At 33.5% G+C, this 18705-nt stretch overlaps 1 protein-coding gene across 2 annotated transcripts in view; it reads left to right on the top strand.

Moving 5' to 3' along the window:
• AP3B1 (adaptor related protein complex 3 subunit beta 1) overlaps window positions 1-18705 on the top strand; it is a 264833-nt gene that overhangs the window by 77929 nt on the left and 168199 nt on the right. For both annotated transcript variants that reach the window (XM_047088352.1, XM_047088361.1), the window contains one exon: window positions 5166-5348. In XM_047088352.1, the coding sequence (XP_046944308.1) occupies window positions 5166-5348 (183 nt within the window). The remainder of the gene's footprint in view (window positions 1-5165; window positions 5349-18705) is intronic.

The raw sequence follows: 18705 nt of genomic DNA, 5'->3' as shown, positions 1-18705 counted from the left end.
CCTTATTAAATTTTCATTCAGCTGTTTTCTTGCAGGGGCACCTTGCAGTTTAATCATCATGTCTGATTATTTTCTTCCCCTCTCAGTTTCTTTCCTGATTTCAGTCAACTCCTGTTACATTTCTTCCTGATGTCTTTTGTTTATTTCTTTTCTCTGTTTATGAATTTCTGATTCACGTTCATTTTTCTGATCTTCATATGCTTCGTTGAGGGTACTTCATTTTGGAGTGTTGTGTCAGACGGTTTTCTTTTGTTATTAATTTTTTGTGTGGGCAATTTTCATCAGTTGAATTGTTTTGATTTTCATTTTCTGTTTTCAACACTTGTAGATTACTCACATCTTTACATTTTCTTTGGACAGGGTTGGTGGTTTGAGTTTGAGGTAGTTTGCAAGATTCCTAGCACAAGAATACCGTTTCTGACAGAATATCACAGTATGCTTTTTTATTAGATGGCTGTTTTGAGGGAAAGCATGTAGGAAGAGGTGTATGTCCTAAAGTTATTTTGATTTTGTTGTTGTTGTTCTGAATTTCCTCCTCTTATTTCTTTTTTTCTGTCACCTTACATTTTCTAAGGAATTCCTCTTCCTCTACCTCTTTTTTAACTGTTTTCTTCTTGAAATTTTTCTTTTCCAAGACAATCTCATTGAATCTACCCTCCATCTCCTACCCCCTTGAAATTTCTACTTTGTAATCCACTGTGATCCATGAGGAATCTTAGATAGTATGTTTACACTTAGAATACTCTTTCTTTTCCTCCTATTGATTTTAGTTCTTTCTTTTGCTCACCACCAACTTCTGACTGTTTTGGTAAGGGCAGTTTTTTCCTGACTGCCACACATCTTTATGAGTTTTTATGATATACGCATGAAAGATAACTCTCTGGCATTTAGGGCTTATTTTTCTACTTACATGTAATTTGAAGTTTGGGGATTCTTTGTTTTTTAGTTATGCTTAGGACAGTTTTTCATCTTTGATTTTTCTGGCTTTGGGATGGGAGATTCATGTTTACCTAGGTACCATTAACTTGCTTACCCATTATTTAAATTAATTATGTTTTGAGAATATTTTGTGATAATTTTTTCCTTTGTATGATTACATTCTGTGATAGAAAGGTTTAAAATATTCTGGTATTTATGCATATATATAGGGATTTTAGCTTTATTATTACTTAGTCTTGTCTCTTGTAATTCTTTGTTGAAGGAAGACAGCTGTATTTCCTTTCTCTCCCAAGTTAGTATCGGTATTGACATTTAAAACAGTAAGAATTCCAAATAATTTTTGTTTAAAAATTTCCCAATTAAGGGAACTAGGTCTGATTTATTTCCACATTTTGAAAAGGAATTTATTTGTTATCATCAGGAGCTTTTTGGGATTATTATTGTCATGTTGACATTGCTATTGCTACTGACAAATATCAATTTGAAAGGTGTTAATCTGTTTAAAAACTTTTCTTTACTTAACATATTGGCTATGAGATATACCTTCTGTTGCTTCTTTTAGCCTAAATGAAGACTTTCTAATAATTAAGTTCTCAAAGACAGTTCTATAATTCTCATTTTAAAGAAAGATAGAAATATAAACATACTAAAATAGAATGCTCTTTCCATTTTACTAGAGTAAGACCAAAATTTATCATATGAATAGTCCTTTCCTAAAAATACATAACTTTGCTTTAAGGAATATAGTTATGGTTAAGGAATATAAGGGTTATGGTAAAATAACTAGAACATTTTAGGGTTACTTAGGTAACTGTTGTCTGAAGATTATCTTTAAATTTTGAAAGACACCTCACAGCTATAGTCAGTGAAATTAAAAGAGAATATGTTGTTTATGTTCCATTATCCTCAATCAACAGTTACAAGATGTTTTTTACATAATTTCTTTATTGTATATTTCTAGATTTAGTATTTTCATCCTATATTCTCAAACATATCTTAAACACTTCTTCTTTACTATATACCTTTTCTGATATTCTATTGTAAATTCATTTTTAAATTTTAATACTTTCTCTGGTTTTTCTTTAAGGTAGAAATCCATATTTGTTGAACAATTTAAACATAGCAGTGGACATCTTTTATTTAGAATACCTCAAAAGCAGGGTGGTATTATTTCCTTTTCCTTTCAGGTTAATTGTAAAGAAATCCTTTTGATAGCATTTAACTTTCTAATAGAAAACAGAGTTTCTTAAGAACACAGATTAGGTCATTGCTTACTGGAAAACTTAGTTGTTTATATATACTTTTTATGACAGAGTTTCTCCTTAATTTACAAAATGATGTTTAATGAATATATTGGTAGTTCGTAACTAAATTATAGGGGGTAAGACACCATTTTATAGGTTATTGATTTAATGTTGGTAAAAGCTTCACTGTAGTGGGCGGAAAAAAACCCCACACCTCTGATTTTGTGCAGATGTTTTATTGTGATAGATCTATTATCCAGCTATTAGAAGATAAATGACTGATCTTTCCCATTTTCCATGCCTCAAGAAAATTGAAATAAGAAGGGGAATATCATTTGGGCTGTATGATTAGGGCAGGTTGGATGGCCATTAATTTAAGAGAAGAAAATCTTGGCAGCATTGGCCAACTTATACCATATTATCAATCAAACCTTGATGCACTTCTTGTGATGACCCAGCACTCTCAGGTTTTTGCAACGTTAATTAGAATTCATGACAAAATAGATGCAAGGAAACGTTTTGTACCCTTCATAATTTTATAGAAAATTTATTGTTATTAGAGGAACCATTTGCTTAGTGTGATTTTTTTCATTACCAGCTTGTCAACTAGCATAGATAATCTGGAGAAAATATGAACTCCATAGATGGGGTGTCACTTTTGTTGATGGTTCATGTAGTTTACCTTGGAGCACAGCTAATGGCTGAAGTTCATAGCAACAGCACAGAAAAACGTGGCAACCAAGGGAAGATAAATGAACCATGTTTATAGCTTTAATATAAAAAATACATAAATGGAAAACTGCATTTGAATTTGATGAGCTCATTGCTAGTTTTGTTGGAGTGATTTATTTTTCACCTTATATAAAAAGCTACTATTGACACAGTGAGATGGAAATTAACTGTGTGTTTTTGGGAAACCAATATTTTTGGTTTTAAAATCTGAGTAGATCATTTTATTTTAATTCTGGAAGTTTTATAGAATATTGAACATTTAATAGACCAAAATTATCGATTCTGGCATTGGTTAGCCTAGGGTCAGTTTGTTAAATCCATACGATAAAATATCTAAAATGGTCAGTTTTATTTTGTGAAGGTACTTTTCTTTATATTCTTCCTAATTATTTTTGTGTTTTCTTAAACTTTATTTGTACTTGAGTAATTAGTTTCTTTTTCCATGTTTTCTGTTAATACTTCAGAATTATGTTGTACCTATAGCTCTTGGTGTAATAAATTTAATACCTTTTGGTAGCTGATTTTTCTTTTAATTGTTTGGTGTCTACTAACCACTTTGAAAAAAATCTGGTAGTGTTAGGCAAAATAACTTGATTTTACATAGTATTTCTTTAATTGAAACTTTGTTGGATTGCTGCTTCAATTTCACTGACTATTGTATTCTAAGTGGTATTATTTATTTTTGTACTTTAATATCCTTTACCAATTCATATGTGTGTCTTAATGTAAGATTGGCCTAAATATAAAATATATAGATTGATAGATCTATTTCACAAATACTAAGTTATTCTATAGTTTGAGGTCATAAACTTAGTTGTTTTTAAGGGATTTTTAAATAATACTAATTCTAAGCATTTAGAAATATGATTATCACAGAATATAATTTTTGAAGAGTGATTTATGCAGAAGATATCAAAATGTGGAGATGAAAACATGAACTTAACATCCTTTCCATATCAATAGCAAATGGGAAATTATATGTATAATACATTTTTTATTTAGTTCACACAAATAATCAATTCTTTGCTTTTTCGATTGAAGTGCATTCATGCTGGGACCAGCAGGCACCAGTACATGGGCAGGGCTGGAGTCAATAAATGCGGCTTCACGTTTATACTGATTGGTAATTCATAAAATCCCCACAGGACTGGAAACTTGTTTAGCATAATAGCAAGTCTATATTCTGAGCTGTTTTCTTTCAATTGTATTGTTGGTTGCATATTAATAAACTAAATGTCAGCCAAGTAGAGGGACAAACACTAAAAATACGAATATCATTGTATCTAATATTTTTCAAAAAGTACCATTTCAGTAAGTTACATTTCTATTTAATTGCTTATTTTAAGTCATTGGGGAAATTTTAGACACTAAAATGAAGATCCCTAGTGTTTAGAAAGAATATGATATTAATTTATTTTTTCAACAGTATTACATTTTGGCTAACTGCACATACATCAATGGTACATATATAGAAGTATTTGTATATTATGTATTCTGCTTAGCTTGTATCTTTATAGCAAAGATATCTTAATTTTACCACTTTGTATGTATGACAATTACAAAACAGCATTTATGGTTCATTAATTGGTCTTTGAGGGAGCTGTGTTTTGTTGGTAATATGTTATTTCAATTTATACACATTGTTATATAGGTTATATAAAATTTTAGCCTTTGTATTTTCCTTGTAAATATATTGGTAAAAATTAACAGGTGGATTAAAATGTTGAAGATTTGAAAGTGTTTTGTACCAGAAACACAAGTTCCTCAAACACTTTAAGATGAATTCATTGTCATTCTCATTTTAAACTGACATGATGTGGTCTTTGTTATTGTCTTGATTTTTCTGAATGTTATGTACTAAATAATAAATCTTTAGATTGGAATTTAGGTTAGCTTAAAAATGAAAAATGTACATGACGAATATGTTGAGTCCATCCATGTGTGAACAATTCATTGATATTTAACGTGACAAAAAAATTGTTGGATTTGTAGTACTGATACTTCTCTAATTGTAATACTTCAGGAAAGTATTAGCTTTTCAGACATGTTACAGCTATAAAAATTCTTTGAGTGAGTGACACTTAAAATTTGTTTTTTAAACAATCATTTTGTTAATTAAATAACTGAATTCTTTAACATTCATTGTCATAACACTGATTGTATCTCTGTAATGCCTAAATAGAATCTTTGATGGGGAGGAAGATTCCCTAGACACATTTTTTAATGAGTTACTATTTCTTTCTTTTCTAGCTGGTAGCTGGCAGTGTTGTGATGGCTTTTGAAGAAGTATGCCCGGATAGAATAGATCTGATTCACAAGAATTACCGCAAGCTCTGTAATTTACTAGTTGATGTAGAAGAGTGGGGGCAGGTTGTCATAATCCACATGCTAACTCGATATGCTCGTACACAGTTTGTCAGTCCTTGGAAAGAGGTAAGTGTTGAACAATCTTCCACTTAATGAAGATTAAGAACATGGATGGGCTTTTAAAAATGTGTATAGGAGTAAGATAATAGAAGTCTGCATATTTATGGAGGACTTTTTTTTTCTTATGTTCTTTTGGAAAGCAGAAAATAAATATAAATGCAAGGATAATTTTTCATTATTTTGGTACCGATTGACCTGTCTTTAATGACATAGTGTATAAACTTTTAGTATGATACCTGGCAGGAGGCCCTTGTTAGGAGCAGCAGCGTGATACAGTGTTTTCAGGGATATTGCCAAATCATGGATTTTTTTTGCAGTTTGTTGCTTTCATATCTTTAAGTCTCAACTGCTCAAGTGATTCAATCATACAAGTGGGAAATGTGCTTCTAGCACATGTAAATTTAAGAGAATATCTTGCCTTTAATGGTAAATATTACTGACCTTTTGAACTACTTTTTCCTAGTTTTGTATTTTAAAATGTTTGTTTTCCTTTTTTTCACTTAAGCTGATAGAATTTTAGTAAAATTAATAATTAAATATGCCTTAAAACGAAGTTGTTTTCTTTGTGCATATTAACATTAGAGGTATACCTACCTAGACACATACCTTCTTGTTACTTTATTGACGATTGAAAAAATTTTACTGCATAGTTTGCAATAGCGATCTCTGTGTGTATATATTTAATATTTAAGTGTAAGTTTTAAACTTGTTTAAAAAAAGAAATCATTAAATCTTATAAGACTAGCACATTCATTCTCATCTTGTGATATTTCTTTTTTGTCTTTTTCAAAAGCAGGTGGAAGTGGGTGGGAGGGAGGTTGGACAAAATGAGTGAAAGAGAGTGGGAAGTACAGGCTTCCATTTATGGAATGAATAAGTCATGGAGATGAAAGGTACAGCGCAGGGAATATATTCAGTAGTATCATAATAGTGTTGTATGGTGACAGATGGTAGCTACACTTGTGGTGAGCACAGCAGAATGTGTAGAGTTGTGGAATCTCTATGTTGTACACCTGAAACTAATGGAACATGTGTCAACTACATTTAAATTAAAAAAAGGTATAATACTTTTTTAAAAGTAAAACCTATAATAGATTTTTAAAATCAACTGTGTAAAAAGTAAAAGATCAAAAATCCCCCAATTATGTCATAATGGTTTGTATAGAAACTTAAGCGTAGGGCTTGAGTGCTTACTACTAAAGTATATCTTTATCCAGAAAACTATCTGTATTACTGACTCCATCTTAATTTTAATATTAAGAAAGTATTTAGGTTATTTAAAATTGAAGTATGTTTTGAGTTATTCATATATAAAAGTCTCATGCCATATAAGACTCTTAAATTGATTGCTTTTTATATAAAATAAATTGTATTAATCATTGAGCAAAGTAAATTTCTGATGACACTTTTGCTGGATTAAGCAACGACATGCCAGTGCTATAAAAGTCTTGGCCCTTTCATGTAAATGATAACTTTGACGAGAGATTTTTGTTGCTAATGATAGCTTGTTTGATTTCAGCGGGTCCTTTTCCAGAGTGCTCTTTAGATATTTTGTTTTCCTGTTGTAAGGTTATTATAAAGTAATTTTGCCTTATCTAACCACTGTCATTCTTTGATAAGATTTTAAATTTTACTTCCCTGTCACCATCAAATCATTTTCAGTATCTGTATGCAAATGATCCTTTGCTTTGTTATTATGTAGAAATTACAGTTAAAATCTTTCCTTGCCATATCTTCTAAAAATATGTGTAACAGACTTTAAAATCTCTATTTTTGTAGTTTGTCTATTTGTGTTTCTGTTCCTTGAATTATATTTCATGTTATTTTACATAAAAGTCATGTTTAAAGCTATTTACAAAGCCAGGAAGTTAAATTTTGTACTGCCATATATATTTACTCTTTTGACAGATAATTTGACAAATTGGGGCTATATGTATTCCTTGTGTTTTCACATGTGGATTCTTTGGACATTAATTATTACAAACATGAGATGGAATCCGGTCATTGTCCTGGGTACATTGAAACTGGGCTCAGTAATTTCTTACCTTTGCCACTTACTTGCATTCTGACCTTGGCATTTTCTCTACATTATGTGGTCAATAGACTTAATTCACTTGTTTTCAGATGTGCACCTCAGGCCTCAGGATGCTGTAACATTGCCACAGGAACAACCCCGGGGTGGTGGTGGGGGGCGGGGGGGACAGTGGTGCTCTAGACTCTGCAGCTCTCTGGGTTCTTGCTTCTGTTCCAGACAGAGCAGCCTTCATCTTTGTCTGCCCTTCATATACAGCTTTGAATATGGCTTCCTTTGAGAAAGATTCCTTGGCTTAAAGAAAAAAAAAAAAAAGACAAGAAGAAAACCTTACTAAAAATAGAAGATTTCTAAGGGTTTAGGTAACTATAAACATAACTTTTTTTTTTAATTGTACAACAAGGTCAGGCACATGGTGAAATAAAAGCGAAGTCGTCCTTCTCATATCATAACCTCTTGGTTGACCCCTTAGAGGCAACTGCTTAATTTCCATTGTTGTAGTGGTTATAAATTTTACTTTGGATAACATATTTCACTTTATTTGTTAATTTAAAGTGGTATCAGTTGATTCCAAAATAATCAAGATAACAGGCTTGTGTCTCTTTGTATACATATGTATTCTGTTCGGTACCAGCAGGAAAGATTTGAAAGGGTCATTCTTTATTGCAGTATTAGAAGCAAGGGATTGTCCAAGATGTTAGACTTTTAGCACAGATACATTTTATAAAATTAAAGTTCAAATGGTTATCATCATTTAGACCATGTTCATGCTTACTCTTTGAGTTAACCCATCTCAGACTTTCTCTGTGGCTTGTTTGAATTCTGTTTCACTGAGCAACTTTTGAGGGAGCAGTCCAAGCACTTGGAGCCTTGGCGAGTTTATGGCTTACACTTTAACTTGCATCCATCTTTTTAGGACGGTACATGGTAATTTTAACTTTAAAATTTGGCAGCCTGAATCATGAAGCTGGAAGAAACTTAGGAGGATTCTGCATTTATATCTGCTTTCATTTTTCAGTTCTCATGTTGTAGAAAGCCCATCATGCGGTAAAGAACTGCTGAGAATATTACGGGATAGAAAGACAAAGTGGATCAGTATGCTAGCATAGTCATTGCTGACTTGTTAAAAATCCTTTTTTATCTTTTCAACTTCAGGTCTTGAATGTGGTTTTTTTTTTTCAAAAATTAGCAGAATATAAAGGTGGTCATTCTAGCACCTCATCCCCATTTACATACAGGCAGAAGTCACTTATATAAATGCTATATGAACACCATATTATGATATATAAAGAGCCATTTGTCTTGAAGTAAAAGATTTTACAAATGAGAAAACGGTCTCACTAAAATTATAGATTAATTTTAAAGTTATTTAAAGGAAAAAACTGCCTTTAAATACTAAATTTATTAAAATCAAGGGGTTTCTCAGATACTAAGATAATATATGAAAAATAATACAGTGATACTTTAAATTTAACAGTTTATTATTTTGCTGTACTTTGTAGTATTTTATTTGAGATAGGACAGTAACGATTATTAGACCCATTTTATAGATGAAGAAACTGAGGCATATAATGTTTAACAACTCATAGAAGATAATATTGCTTATAAAATGTGGAACCAGAAATATAAACAGAGTAATCTGATGCCTAGATCAGATTTATATTCTGATATATATCCTATATATTCTATTCCCTCATGACTTTTAAGTTAAAGTGTCTTTTTGCTTACTTTAATAACTTTCTCTGTTTGTTTACTGCATTCTGGTTGAAGCCATTTTTGAAGTTCCGCACCCCCCCATCCATGGTGCTTAGATATTGCAGTTAGCTAACAACTATAATTAAATTTGTTTTTCAGAGAGAAAAATCATGTTTCTTGTTGAATTTTTAAAATATTTGTTTATAAACTTGAAAGGTAGCAAAATTATTTTTTTGAGGGATTGAAAATTAGTAGAAACCTTTTTTGAGATGAGCTGATGTAACATGCTTTTGTCAATAAGTTCTCAGATGAACACATCATATACAAACAAGCTTCTTCAGGGCAGAAGAGATTTTTAATTTAGTTTATTTGCATCATTATAGATCAGTATTTAGGCTGTTTATATGTAAATGTATGATTTGAGGAACAATTAAGTGTTGACAAAGTAGATTGCGGTCATATCAATTGCAGTGCATTTTCCATAATTTTTCTAACTGACATCTTTGATGATAAATAGTGGATGCCAAGTCAAAGCCGATTATACAGTGCACTAGGAATTCATGGGGCTGTCAGGGAGAAGACCGATTGACTTTAAATTTACATATTAATGAGAAGATTTGTTAAGAGGGTGCTTGACTATAGAAAATAACAGCGTATTTATAGGGCACGACATTTTATAAATAAAGCTGATGCAGGAAAATGGAAATTAAACCTTTTAGGTTAATAAATTCAAGAGACTGCTAAAATGCATATTTGCATTTTTATTTTCTCAAATTTACCTTACTCTTTACAGTACATGTAGGTGTTTTGTTTTTTTTTTTTATTCTAGGTCAAGTTTGTATAATTTTCAAGGATATAAAATTACTTAAAGATTTTTTTGTGTGTCATTCAAGCCTATTATGGGAGAATACTTGAAGCATAAATGTAAACCTCTAACACTAAAGTTACTTTTGTAGAAAAAAATGAATTTTAGAAAATAAATGTTATAAAACACTAAGTAAATTTTTAAGAGTATTAAAAAAACCCAAAACCCTTTAGTGGTATTAATTATAAACCAAAATAAAGCTCGCGTTCTGGGGCCTGAGAAAGGTTTTTAATTTTATGAATTTAGCTCTTTAACCTTAAACTTTCTCTAGGAGATGACAGTTTTGCAAGAATTATCAAATTTTTTTACTTTCATGATTTAGAACTTCAAACTTTATGTACTCACGGTAACTTTTTGCATATGAATCCAGCTAATATAATTCTAGTGGCATTATGCATGCCATTTTGAAATTTGGAGTGATGAATTTACTTTTATTTCTCTCAGTATATCTGTATTTCAATTATAAAACCTTAGGTGGGTGTAAGAAAGTTCCAGTTTAGAATTTTGTTTAAAGTATTTTTGAGATAAATTCCTTAAGTTTTTTAGGGACAGCTGTAAAATAAGAACTAATCCGAACACAAAATTCATATACGTAGTTCTTGATTGGCAATTTTCTGAAAATACAAAGGTACTGTGAGAGTCCACCATGTCCTGTCTTCCAGGACCTACATGTTAGAGATTATTTTTTATTCAGTTTTAATTTTCTTTACAAGTTAATTTTCTTTGTAAAATAAATTTTGTATTGTGTCTTACTAATGAACTATTTTTGAATCTCTTGTGCGTAATTTTTAAATAACAGTAGGGAGGAGTTATGGTAGGATCCGTGCTGTACAATTCAAATACAAAAGTTTTTTGTGCACTTTTTCAGGCACCTATTGATAAAGAGTTCAATATGCAGTTTATTGGGAAACTGTGGACCACTAGCAGATATTGAAATGGGATTTCCCTCTCTCCATTAGTTATGAAGTATTTATCTTAAAGATTCCTTATTCTTCTTCTTGTTCATAATTTATTTTTGGTTGGATTTTTTAATCCATGAAGTTTCCTTTTTTTTTTTTAATTTTTTTTTAATGTTTATTTATTTTTGAGACAGAGAGAGACAGAGCATGAGTGGGGGAGGGGCAGAGAGAGAGGGAGACACAGAATCCAAAGCAGGCTCCAGGCTCTGAGCTGTCAGCACAGAGCCCGACGCGGGGCTCAAACTCACAGACCGTGAGATCATGACCTGACCCGAAGTCAGACGCTTAACCGACTGAGCCACCCAGGCGCCCCTGAAGTTTCCTTTTGAAAAATATTTTAGGGCACCTGGGTGGCTCAGTTGGTTAAGCGTGGGACTCTTGGTTTTGGCTCAGGTCATAAATCTCAGGGTTGTGAGATCCAGCCCTGCATTGGGCTCTATGCTGGGTGTGGAGCTTGCTTGAGATGCTCTGTCTCCCTCTGCCCCTCCCCCACTTGCACCCACACACACTCTCACTCAAAAAAAATAAAAAGTAAAAAAACAAAAAATATATTTTAAACTTTATCCAAGTAGACATGTACGTGGTTTAAAAAAGTAAATTAAATAATACCACCTGGCTTGTAAGAAACATTTTCCTGTTCCACCCTTCCCCATGCCTGGATTTAGCTACCTCCAATTCTTTTAGACACGTGTGTATTTAACTTTCTCCGTTTCTCAGTAATATGCATATTTTTTAGTAATATGCACATATTGCTGTTTCTTGATTTATGAATGACTTCCTATTATAGAAATGGAAGATTTAGGGGTGCCTGGGTGGCGCAGTCGGTTGAGTGTCCGACTTCAGCCAGGTCACGATCTCGCGGTCCGGGAGTTCGAGCCCCGCGTCAGGCTCTGGGCGGATGGCTCGGAGCCTGGAGCCTGTTTTCGATTCTGTGTCTCCCTCTCTCTCTGCCCCTCGCCCGTTCATGCTCTGTCTCTCTCTGTCCCAAAAATAAATGTAGAAAAAAAAAAAAAAGAAATGGAAGATTTGGCATTCTTGTCATATATTATCTCATAATTTCACTCTGTCCCTATTCCATCTTTGCAATATAGTTTTATTAGAATTTTTAAATAATTGTATATTGTTCATTTAATTATGACTTTGCAGATATTATTTCTGTATAGTAACATTCTTATCTCCTTTTTGGTGGAATCAGTATTCTCTTGGGGCTATGTATTTGAAATGCCATGTCACTTTTATTTTTTAATTTTTACAAATTTTTTAAAGTTTATTTATTTATTTTGAGAGAGCACAGCAGCAGGGAAGGGGCAGAGAGAGAGGGAGAGAGAATCCCCAGCGGGCTGCACACTGGCAGCACAGTGCTGGATGTGGGTCTTGAGCCCACCAACTGTAAGATCATCATCTGAGCCTAAACCAAGAGTCGGAAGCTTAACCAACTGAGCCACCCAGGTGTCCCGTCATGTTACTTTTTTACTTGACATCTTGGTTGGATATAATACTGTTGGGTCACACCTTTTTTTCTTCTTCTTCAGAGAGCTCTCCTTGTAGGCACAGATTTTTTTCCTTTGCAGGTGATTTGGTATTTTTGTTTGTATCCCAGAAATCTGTTTTTTTTCCAACTCTATAAAGATTAGTGAAGTTGCCTCTTGATGCGGATCATTCTATCTGATCTACATATTTACTTCTTCATGTATTTTGTAGAATTTTTTGAATTCTTTTCTTTGATGTTCCCAGTTTTTTTTTCTTGCTTCGTTTGTCTTTTATATACTTCATAAATACCAGTTATGCTATTTTACAGTCTTTGTGTACTCTCTGTCACCTTTTAAAAAATTGCTTCAGTGTTTGTCTTTTTATTTGCATTTGTATTTCTCAAGTCTTTTTTTTTTTTTTTTTTTTTTTGGTAAGAGCATGAGTGATGGAGAGGCAGAGAGAGAGGGAGACAGAGAATTTGAAGTAGGCTCAGCACAAAGCCCAGTCTGAGCCTCAAACCTGTGAACGGTGAGATCATGACCTGAGCTGAAGTCAGACATTTAACTGACTGAGCCACCCAGACACCCCTCAAGTCTTTTTGTCAGTAATTTGATTTTCAGTGATCTGTCTTTAACAGTTTTTCTTTACTTTGATAATGATACTGCTTTGGGTTTTATTTTATTGTATTTATTTTGAGAGAGAGAGAGAGAGAGAGAGAGAGAGAGAGAGAGAGAGCGAGAGCACTCCCACAAGAGAGGGTCACAGAGAGAATCCTAAGCAGGCTCTGTGCCAGCACAGAGGCCAATTTGGGCTTGATCTCATGAACCGGCAGATCACGCCCTGAGCCGAAATCAAGAGTCAGACACTTAACTAACTGAGCCACCCAGGCACCCGCTTTGGATTTTACTTATTCAAGTTTCAGTCTTACATTTCCTTTATTATATAGTTTTATCATCTCATCTTTGAACTTCCATTTTCTTGAGTTCATGTTCAAGAACTTGAGAACCTCTTGGAGAATTTACTTTCGATACATAGGGAATATTTTTTTCCAGAATGATTTGTCTTTTGTATTTTCAATGTGTGCTGTGAATATGTAGCATAGTTATTGTGCTCTTTTCATATTGAAAATACTTGGGAAGCTCTGGTACAGACATTGATTCTGACACAGTGTGACTTCTTAGTTTTGTACCCACACCTAAAGATAGTTTGTTTCTTCCTCTCAATTTTCAATTTGAGGTGTGTGTATTTTATGTCATACTCTTTTTTGATTTAGTGGTAGCCTTAGGGCATTTGGGGAAAGGAGTAATTTTGGGGGTAGTAAATTTAGCATCAGCAGAGATTGAAGTTGTTTTTTTAGAATGCCTGAGCAGTTTTTCTGGAATTTTCTTCAGTGTTCTTTAGGAGTATTCGTACCACCTAGTATATTCCTATGGAAAGATATTCTTGATCTTTAAATTAATTTCTGTTATTCATTGCTTCATCCAAGAACTTTGTTGCTCGATAAAGTAGCTGCTAGCCACATGTGACTGTTTTAACTAAAATTGAAAATCAATTTTTCAGATGCATTAGCCACATTTTAAGTGCTCAGTAGTCGCACATGGCTAGTGCCTACTTATTAGATGGTGCTGATATAAAACGTTTCCTTTACCATAAAAGTTTCTTTGGGGCAGTGTTGCTCCAGAGTCTTCACTTCTTTCAGGGAGAGCCAGCTGTGTTGTTTACTCTGCCATGTGCTTCTCTTCAGCACCTATTTTCACCACTAACCCCCCTCACCACCCTACCCACCCATTAGATTGAAAAGATAAGAATCACTCCTCTTTGTTTTCTTCTAAATTTGGGGAGGAGAAGGTTATTAGTGAACATTCTCAGGAAGCATGGAATATGTGTTTCTAAAATCTGCTGTTTAAAAAAAGCTTTGTTTAAAAAAAAAAAAGTTTGTGCCAATAGATTATGACACTTGTTCCATTACAGTTGACTGTTTTTTGCTAGTTTTAATATTTTTATTTTCCTCACATTTTTTATATTGGAAAAGAGATTGCATTCTCTGTCTTTATTTTACCATCCTTTCCTAGAAGTCTCAAAATGTTCATAGTTTTAAGTATTTTATGACTTTTAACATGTACCAACTGAATTTTAGGAGGAGAGACTTAGAGTTTAAGGAGTTAAGAAAGGTTATTCATTCTTTTGCCCTTCTCTGATATCTGTCTGCTAAGTTTCCTCTTTTCTTTGAGCTTTTTTTTTTTATATTCTCCCATAGATACTTGTATTGTTGTAATGTCTCTTGACTGTATCATCCATTCATTTCCTCATATTTTTCTCTGTGTTAGTTTTATTATTCTAGCATAAAGGAGTGGATATAATTAATAATGAATCACCTGACAAGTCACTTATTTACATTTAATTTTGTGATTTTGCTGCTTAATAGTTTCTGTGTTCACCGAAAAGATGATTTTCTGTAAACTAATAATGTAATTTGAAACATCCAGTTTTCTTCTACTCTGTGATTCATTTAGTTGTGTCTATGTATAGAGTTTAGATGTCTGAGACATATCTTAAAATCACTGAAGTCTTCCTGGAAGTAGCAAGCCTTCAGTAGATTCCACAGTTCTAAAATAGTCACATCAGACAGATTCTGCCAGTGTATTGTTGTCTAGGTGGTGTAGAGAATGCAGCACTGTTAATTGTCTCAAACAGCCACCCCCCCATTGAAAGATCTTCCCTGCAAACATTTTCTACAGAGATTGAGCACCTGCATAGTTTTGAAGAAGCCATGTCGCTCTTGAGCCTAATGTAGTCTAGTTAATGTTAATAATTACATTCCTCTCGTAGGTGATGGGTTTAGGAATGGGCATATAATGCAGTTCTGGCTAATGGGATGTAATGGGAGGCATGAGAAAACTGAGATGTGGAGGGGGTATATGAAAAAGGTTTACTTTCACATAACAAGCATCAAGACATTTGACTTGCAGTTGAGATATAGTACCTCATGAACTTAAGAGTTTCAGCTTTGACTAATAGAATGCCTTGATTGGGTTAACTCTCTAGAAATGTTTTGCAAAAACCAGCTATCTAAAGTCACTGTAAGACAGCCACAAGTAGGAAAAAACTAGAGAGGATTCTATATACGAAAGGCTGAAATTTCAAGGTGTGAGATTTTTGAGTTTGCAGGTTTTTGTCTGAGGTCACTCCTGTAACTCACATGGTAATGGAAAGAGCCACAGCCTTGCTTACCCAGCTGTCAGAGAACAGACTTCAAGACTGGCAGAATACCTAACATTTTGGAGGAAGTTCCAGAAGGGTGTGGGAACCACAGAAGGATGAACCCCCTGGAAATGCATGTGAACAGCATCCAAATCCTTGGCTGAACAATAAAGTGGAGATGTATGAGAAAGACTCTAGTGGATGTAGTAAAAAAGCAGCTCCTGGAAGATAAAAAAGCTAAGTGGACATTTCCCTTGCTGGCCACATTAAGACAGACAGAGTTTGGAGTTTGAGATCAGTAGCACACTAGTTATAACAAATATCAGTATACTTCAGAAGAATTCAGTACATTGTAAGGAAGACTTTTTTTTTTTTAATTTTTTTTTCAACGTTTTTTAATTTATTTTTGGGACAGAGAGAGACAGAGCATGAACGGGGGAGGGGCAGAGAGAGAGGGAGACACAGAATCAGAAACAGGCTCCAGGCTCCGAGCCATCAGCCCAGAGCCTGACGCGAGGCTCCAACTCACGGACCGCGAGATCGTGACCTGGCTGAAGTCGGACGCTTAACCGACTGCGCCACCCAGGCGCCCAGGAAGACTTTTATAGTGTGTGGTTGATCGTGTCCAGAATGTACGTTTAAAAAATCAGTGCACATGAGAAACAAATGAATAACTGCTGCTCAAGAGAAAAAACAGTCAAGTAGAAAGTCACCTCAGGATAGTCAAGAAAAGGCAATTACAGGTAAATAAAAGCAGTTATATCTATGGCCAAAATACTAAAAGCAACATCGGCGTGTTGAATGAATACATGAGGAATCTTAACAGGACAGAAGACTTCATAAGAAAGAACCAAATGGAGGGGCGCCTGGGTGGCTCATTCAGGTAAGCGTCTGGCTCTTGGTTTCAGCTCCTATCATGATCTCAGGGTTTTTGAGTTTGAGCTCCGCATTGGACTTTGCCCTGAGATTCTCTCTTCCCCCTCTGTCTTCCCCTCACTTGCTCGCTTTCTCTTTCTCTGAAAATAAATAAATAAACTTAAACCTTTTTTTTAAGTTAAAAAAAGAAAGAACCAAATGGAAAATATAGGGCTGAAAATTACAATGATTAAATGAAAAGTATAGTAGATGAGCTTAACAGCTGAAAGGAGGCAGTAAAAGAGTCAAGAATCCTGAAGGTAAATCAGTAGAAATTATTCAGTCTGAAAAACAGAAAAAGCAAGTGGAGAGTCTGAGAGCCTTGTGGAATAATATCAAACAGAATGAAATGGTTCTAACTGAAGTTCCAGAATGAGAGTAAGGAATGTGAATGAAACAGAATAAATACCTGAAGAAATAAAGACTGAAAATTTTCAAATTTAGTTGAAGGGGGAAAATCCAAGCACACTGATCCAGGAAACTTATCAAAATCTCCAACAAAACAAGTAAAAAGTCACACTTCTATACATCATAGTCAAACTTCTGAAACCGAAAGGGAAAAAGAAAACAGTGAAAGAGACAGAGATAAACTGCATTATATATAGAAGAACAATGATATGGCTAACTGCTGATCAGAAACAGTGGAATCTAAAAAGCAATGGAATATCATCTTTCAATTATTGACAGGAAAAACTGTCAACAAAGAATTCCATATTGAACAAATCTAATCTTCAAAAATAAAGATGGAATGGATACATTTTCAGATGAACAAAATTGAAAAATTCATACATGGGAAATATATAAGAAATACTACAAGAAATTGTTTAGGTTCAAGAGAACTGGTAACAGATGGTAATTCATAACTATAGAAGAGAATAAAGAATGAAAGAAATGGTATATATGTGGGTAAATATTATAAATTATGCCTTTTCTTTTTTTTCTTTATTTAACATACAATTTTTGTAACACATAAACACACAAATTATCTATCTCTTTGTCTCTGGCAGTCATAGATTGTACTTACGCTTAAACTCTAAACTTTTGTGTACACCCAGGAAGCTGTAACCTTTGCCTACAGTGCCACAAAGTCTTTGTGTAGACGTATGTTTTTATTTCTGTAAGAGTGGAATTGCTGCATTGTGTAATAAATATATTCTTTTCCCCCTTCTTATCTCCACTTTCCACTCACTAAACAGTCACTTCTAACTGTTAGCTCTGTATTTGATCGGTTATCCATATTTTTAGAACAACTTGCTTACATAACTTTTAGCAGTGACTCAAAGGATATCACTTAATTTAGGTATATCAATATTTTGGAGTTAATGAAAAATAAGTGGTCCCTTTAAAATTTTCTATTTAAAGAGTTTTTATAACCTAGATTTTTTGCTTTTTAAAGTTTTTAAATTGTTGTTTTCTGGATCCCTATCTACCTTACTTTATCTACAGTATAGTTTTTTTTTTTCTGTTTACATTTTAGAGTTCCCCATAAGACTAAAAAAAAACAGAAACTGTACTGATTTATTGCCTCCTCCATGAAATGTCCACAAATACTTCATAACCTCTGCTCTAACCCTGTTCTTCTTTTTCATTGTCGTAAAGGAGAATTACATTTTTCAGTTTCAGTTCAGTAGACATCTACCTTCTCTAGTGTATTTTCTCTATTTCAGGGGTTAAGGTAAAGAAAGAATGAATACATGAGGAGTCATGATTAGTTCTACTTAGGTTGATTTTAATTTTATTTCATAATTTATGATTGAATGAGAACCACTCTAAAATGTATTCTGCTTAACAAAAAAGCAATTCATATTTATTCCCCATCATTAGATAGGGATTAGTTAGTTTTCAGATGATTAGGACCATTCTTTCTCATGTCTTGGAACCCTACTTAAGTTCCCCATTTGTCACAAGTATATTTTATTTCAGAAAAATTTGAAAAAATGCCTTATATAGATCTAGATTCCTTAGTAACAAAGTTTGGAAACTGCTGCATTCAGAAAGCTTGTTTCTTATGTATTGGAGCTGACCATTTAGTCATAAGAAATGAAAAGTGCTGTGGGCAATTGAACATTGTGAATTTTCATAGTGGCTCAACAGAAAGTTACTGGGCACAGGTGTTTCTGTAATTGTGATGTATGGGGGCAGATTCAGTGTTCAATGGTCCTCAAACCCACACTTCCACCTGTGTGGCATAGTGGTCACTGGGCTGTGATATAAAACATGTAAAGT

Source organism: Lynx rufus, unplaced genomic scaffold, assembly GCF_022079265.1.
Source record: "Lynx rufus isolate CCGP_SWC_20201006 ecotype Redwood Valley unplaced genomic scaffold, mLynRuf1.p SCAF_1, whole genome shotgun sequence".
NCBI classification, from domain to species: domain Eukaryota; kingdom Metazoa; phylum Chordata; class Mammalia; order Carnivora; family Felidae; genus Lynx; species Lynx rufus.
The sequence above is the reverse complement of the archived record's forward strand: the minus strand, read 5'-3'. Positions and strand labels throughout refer to the sequence as shown.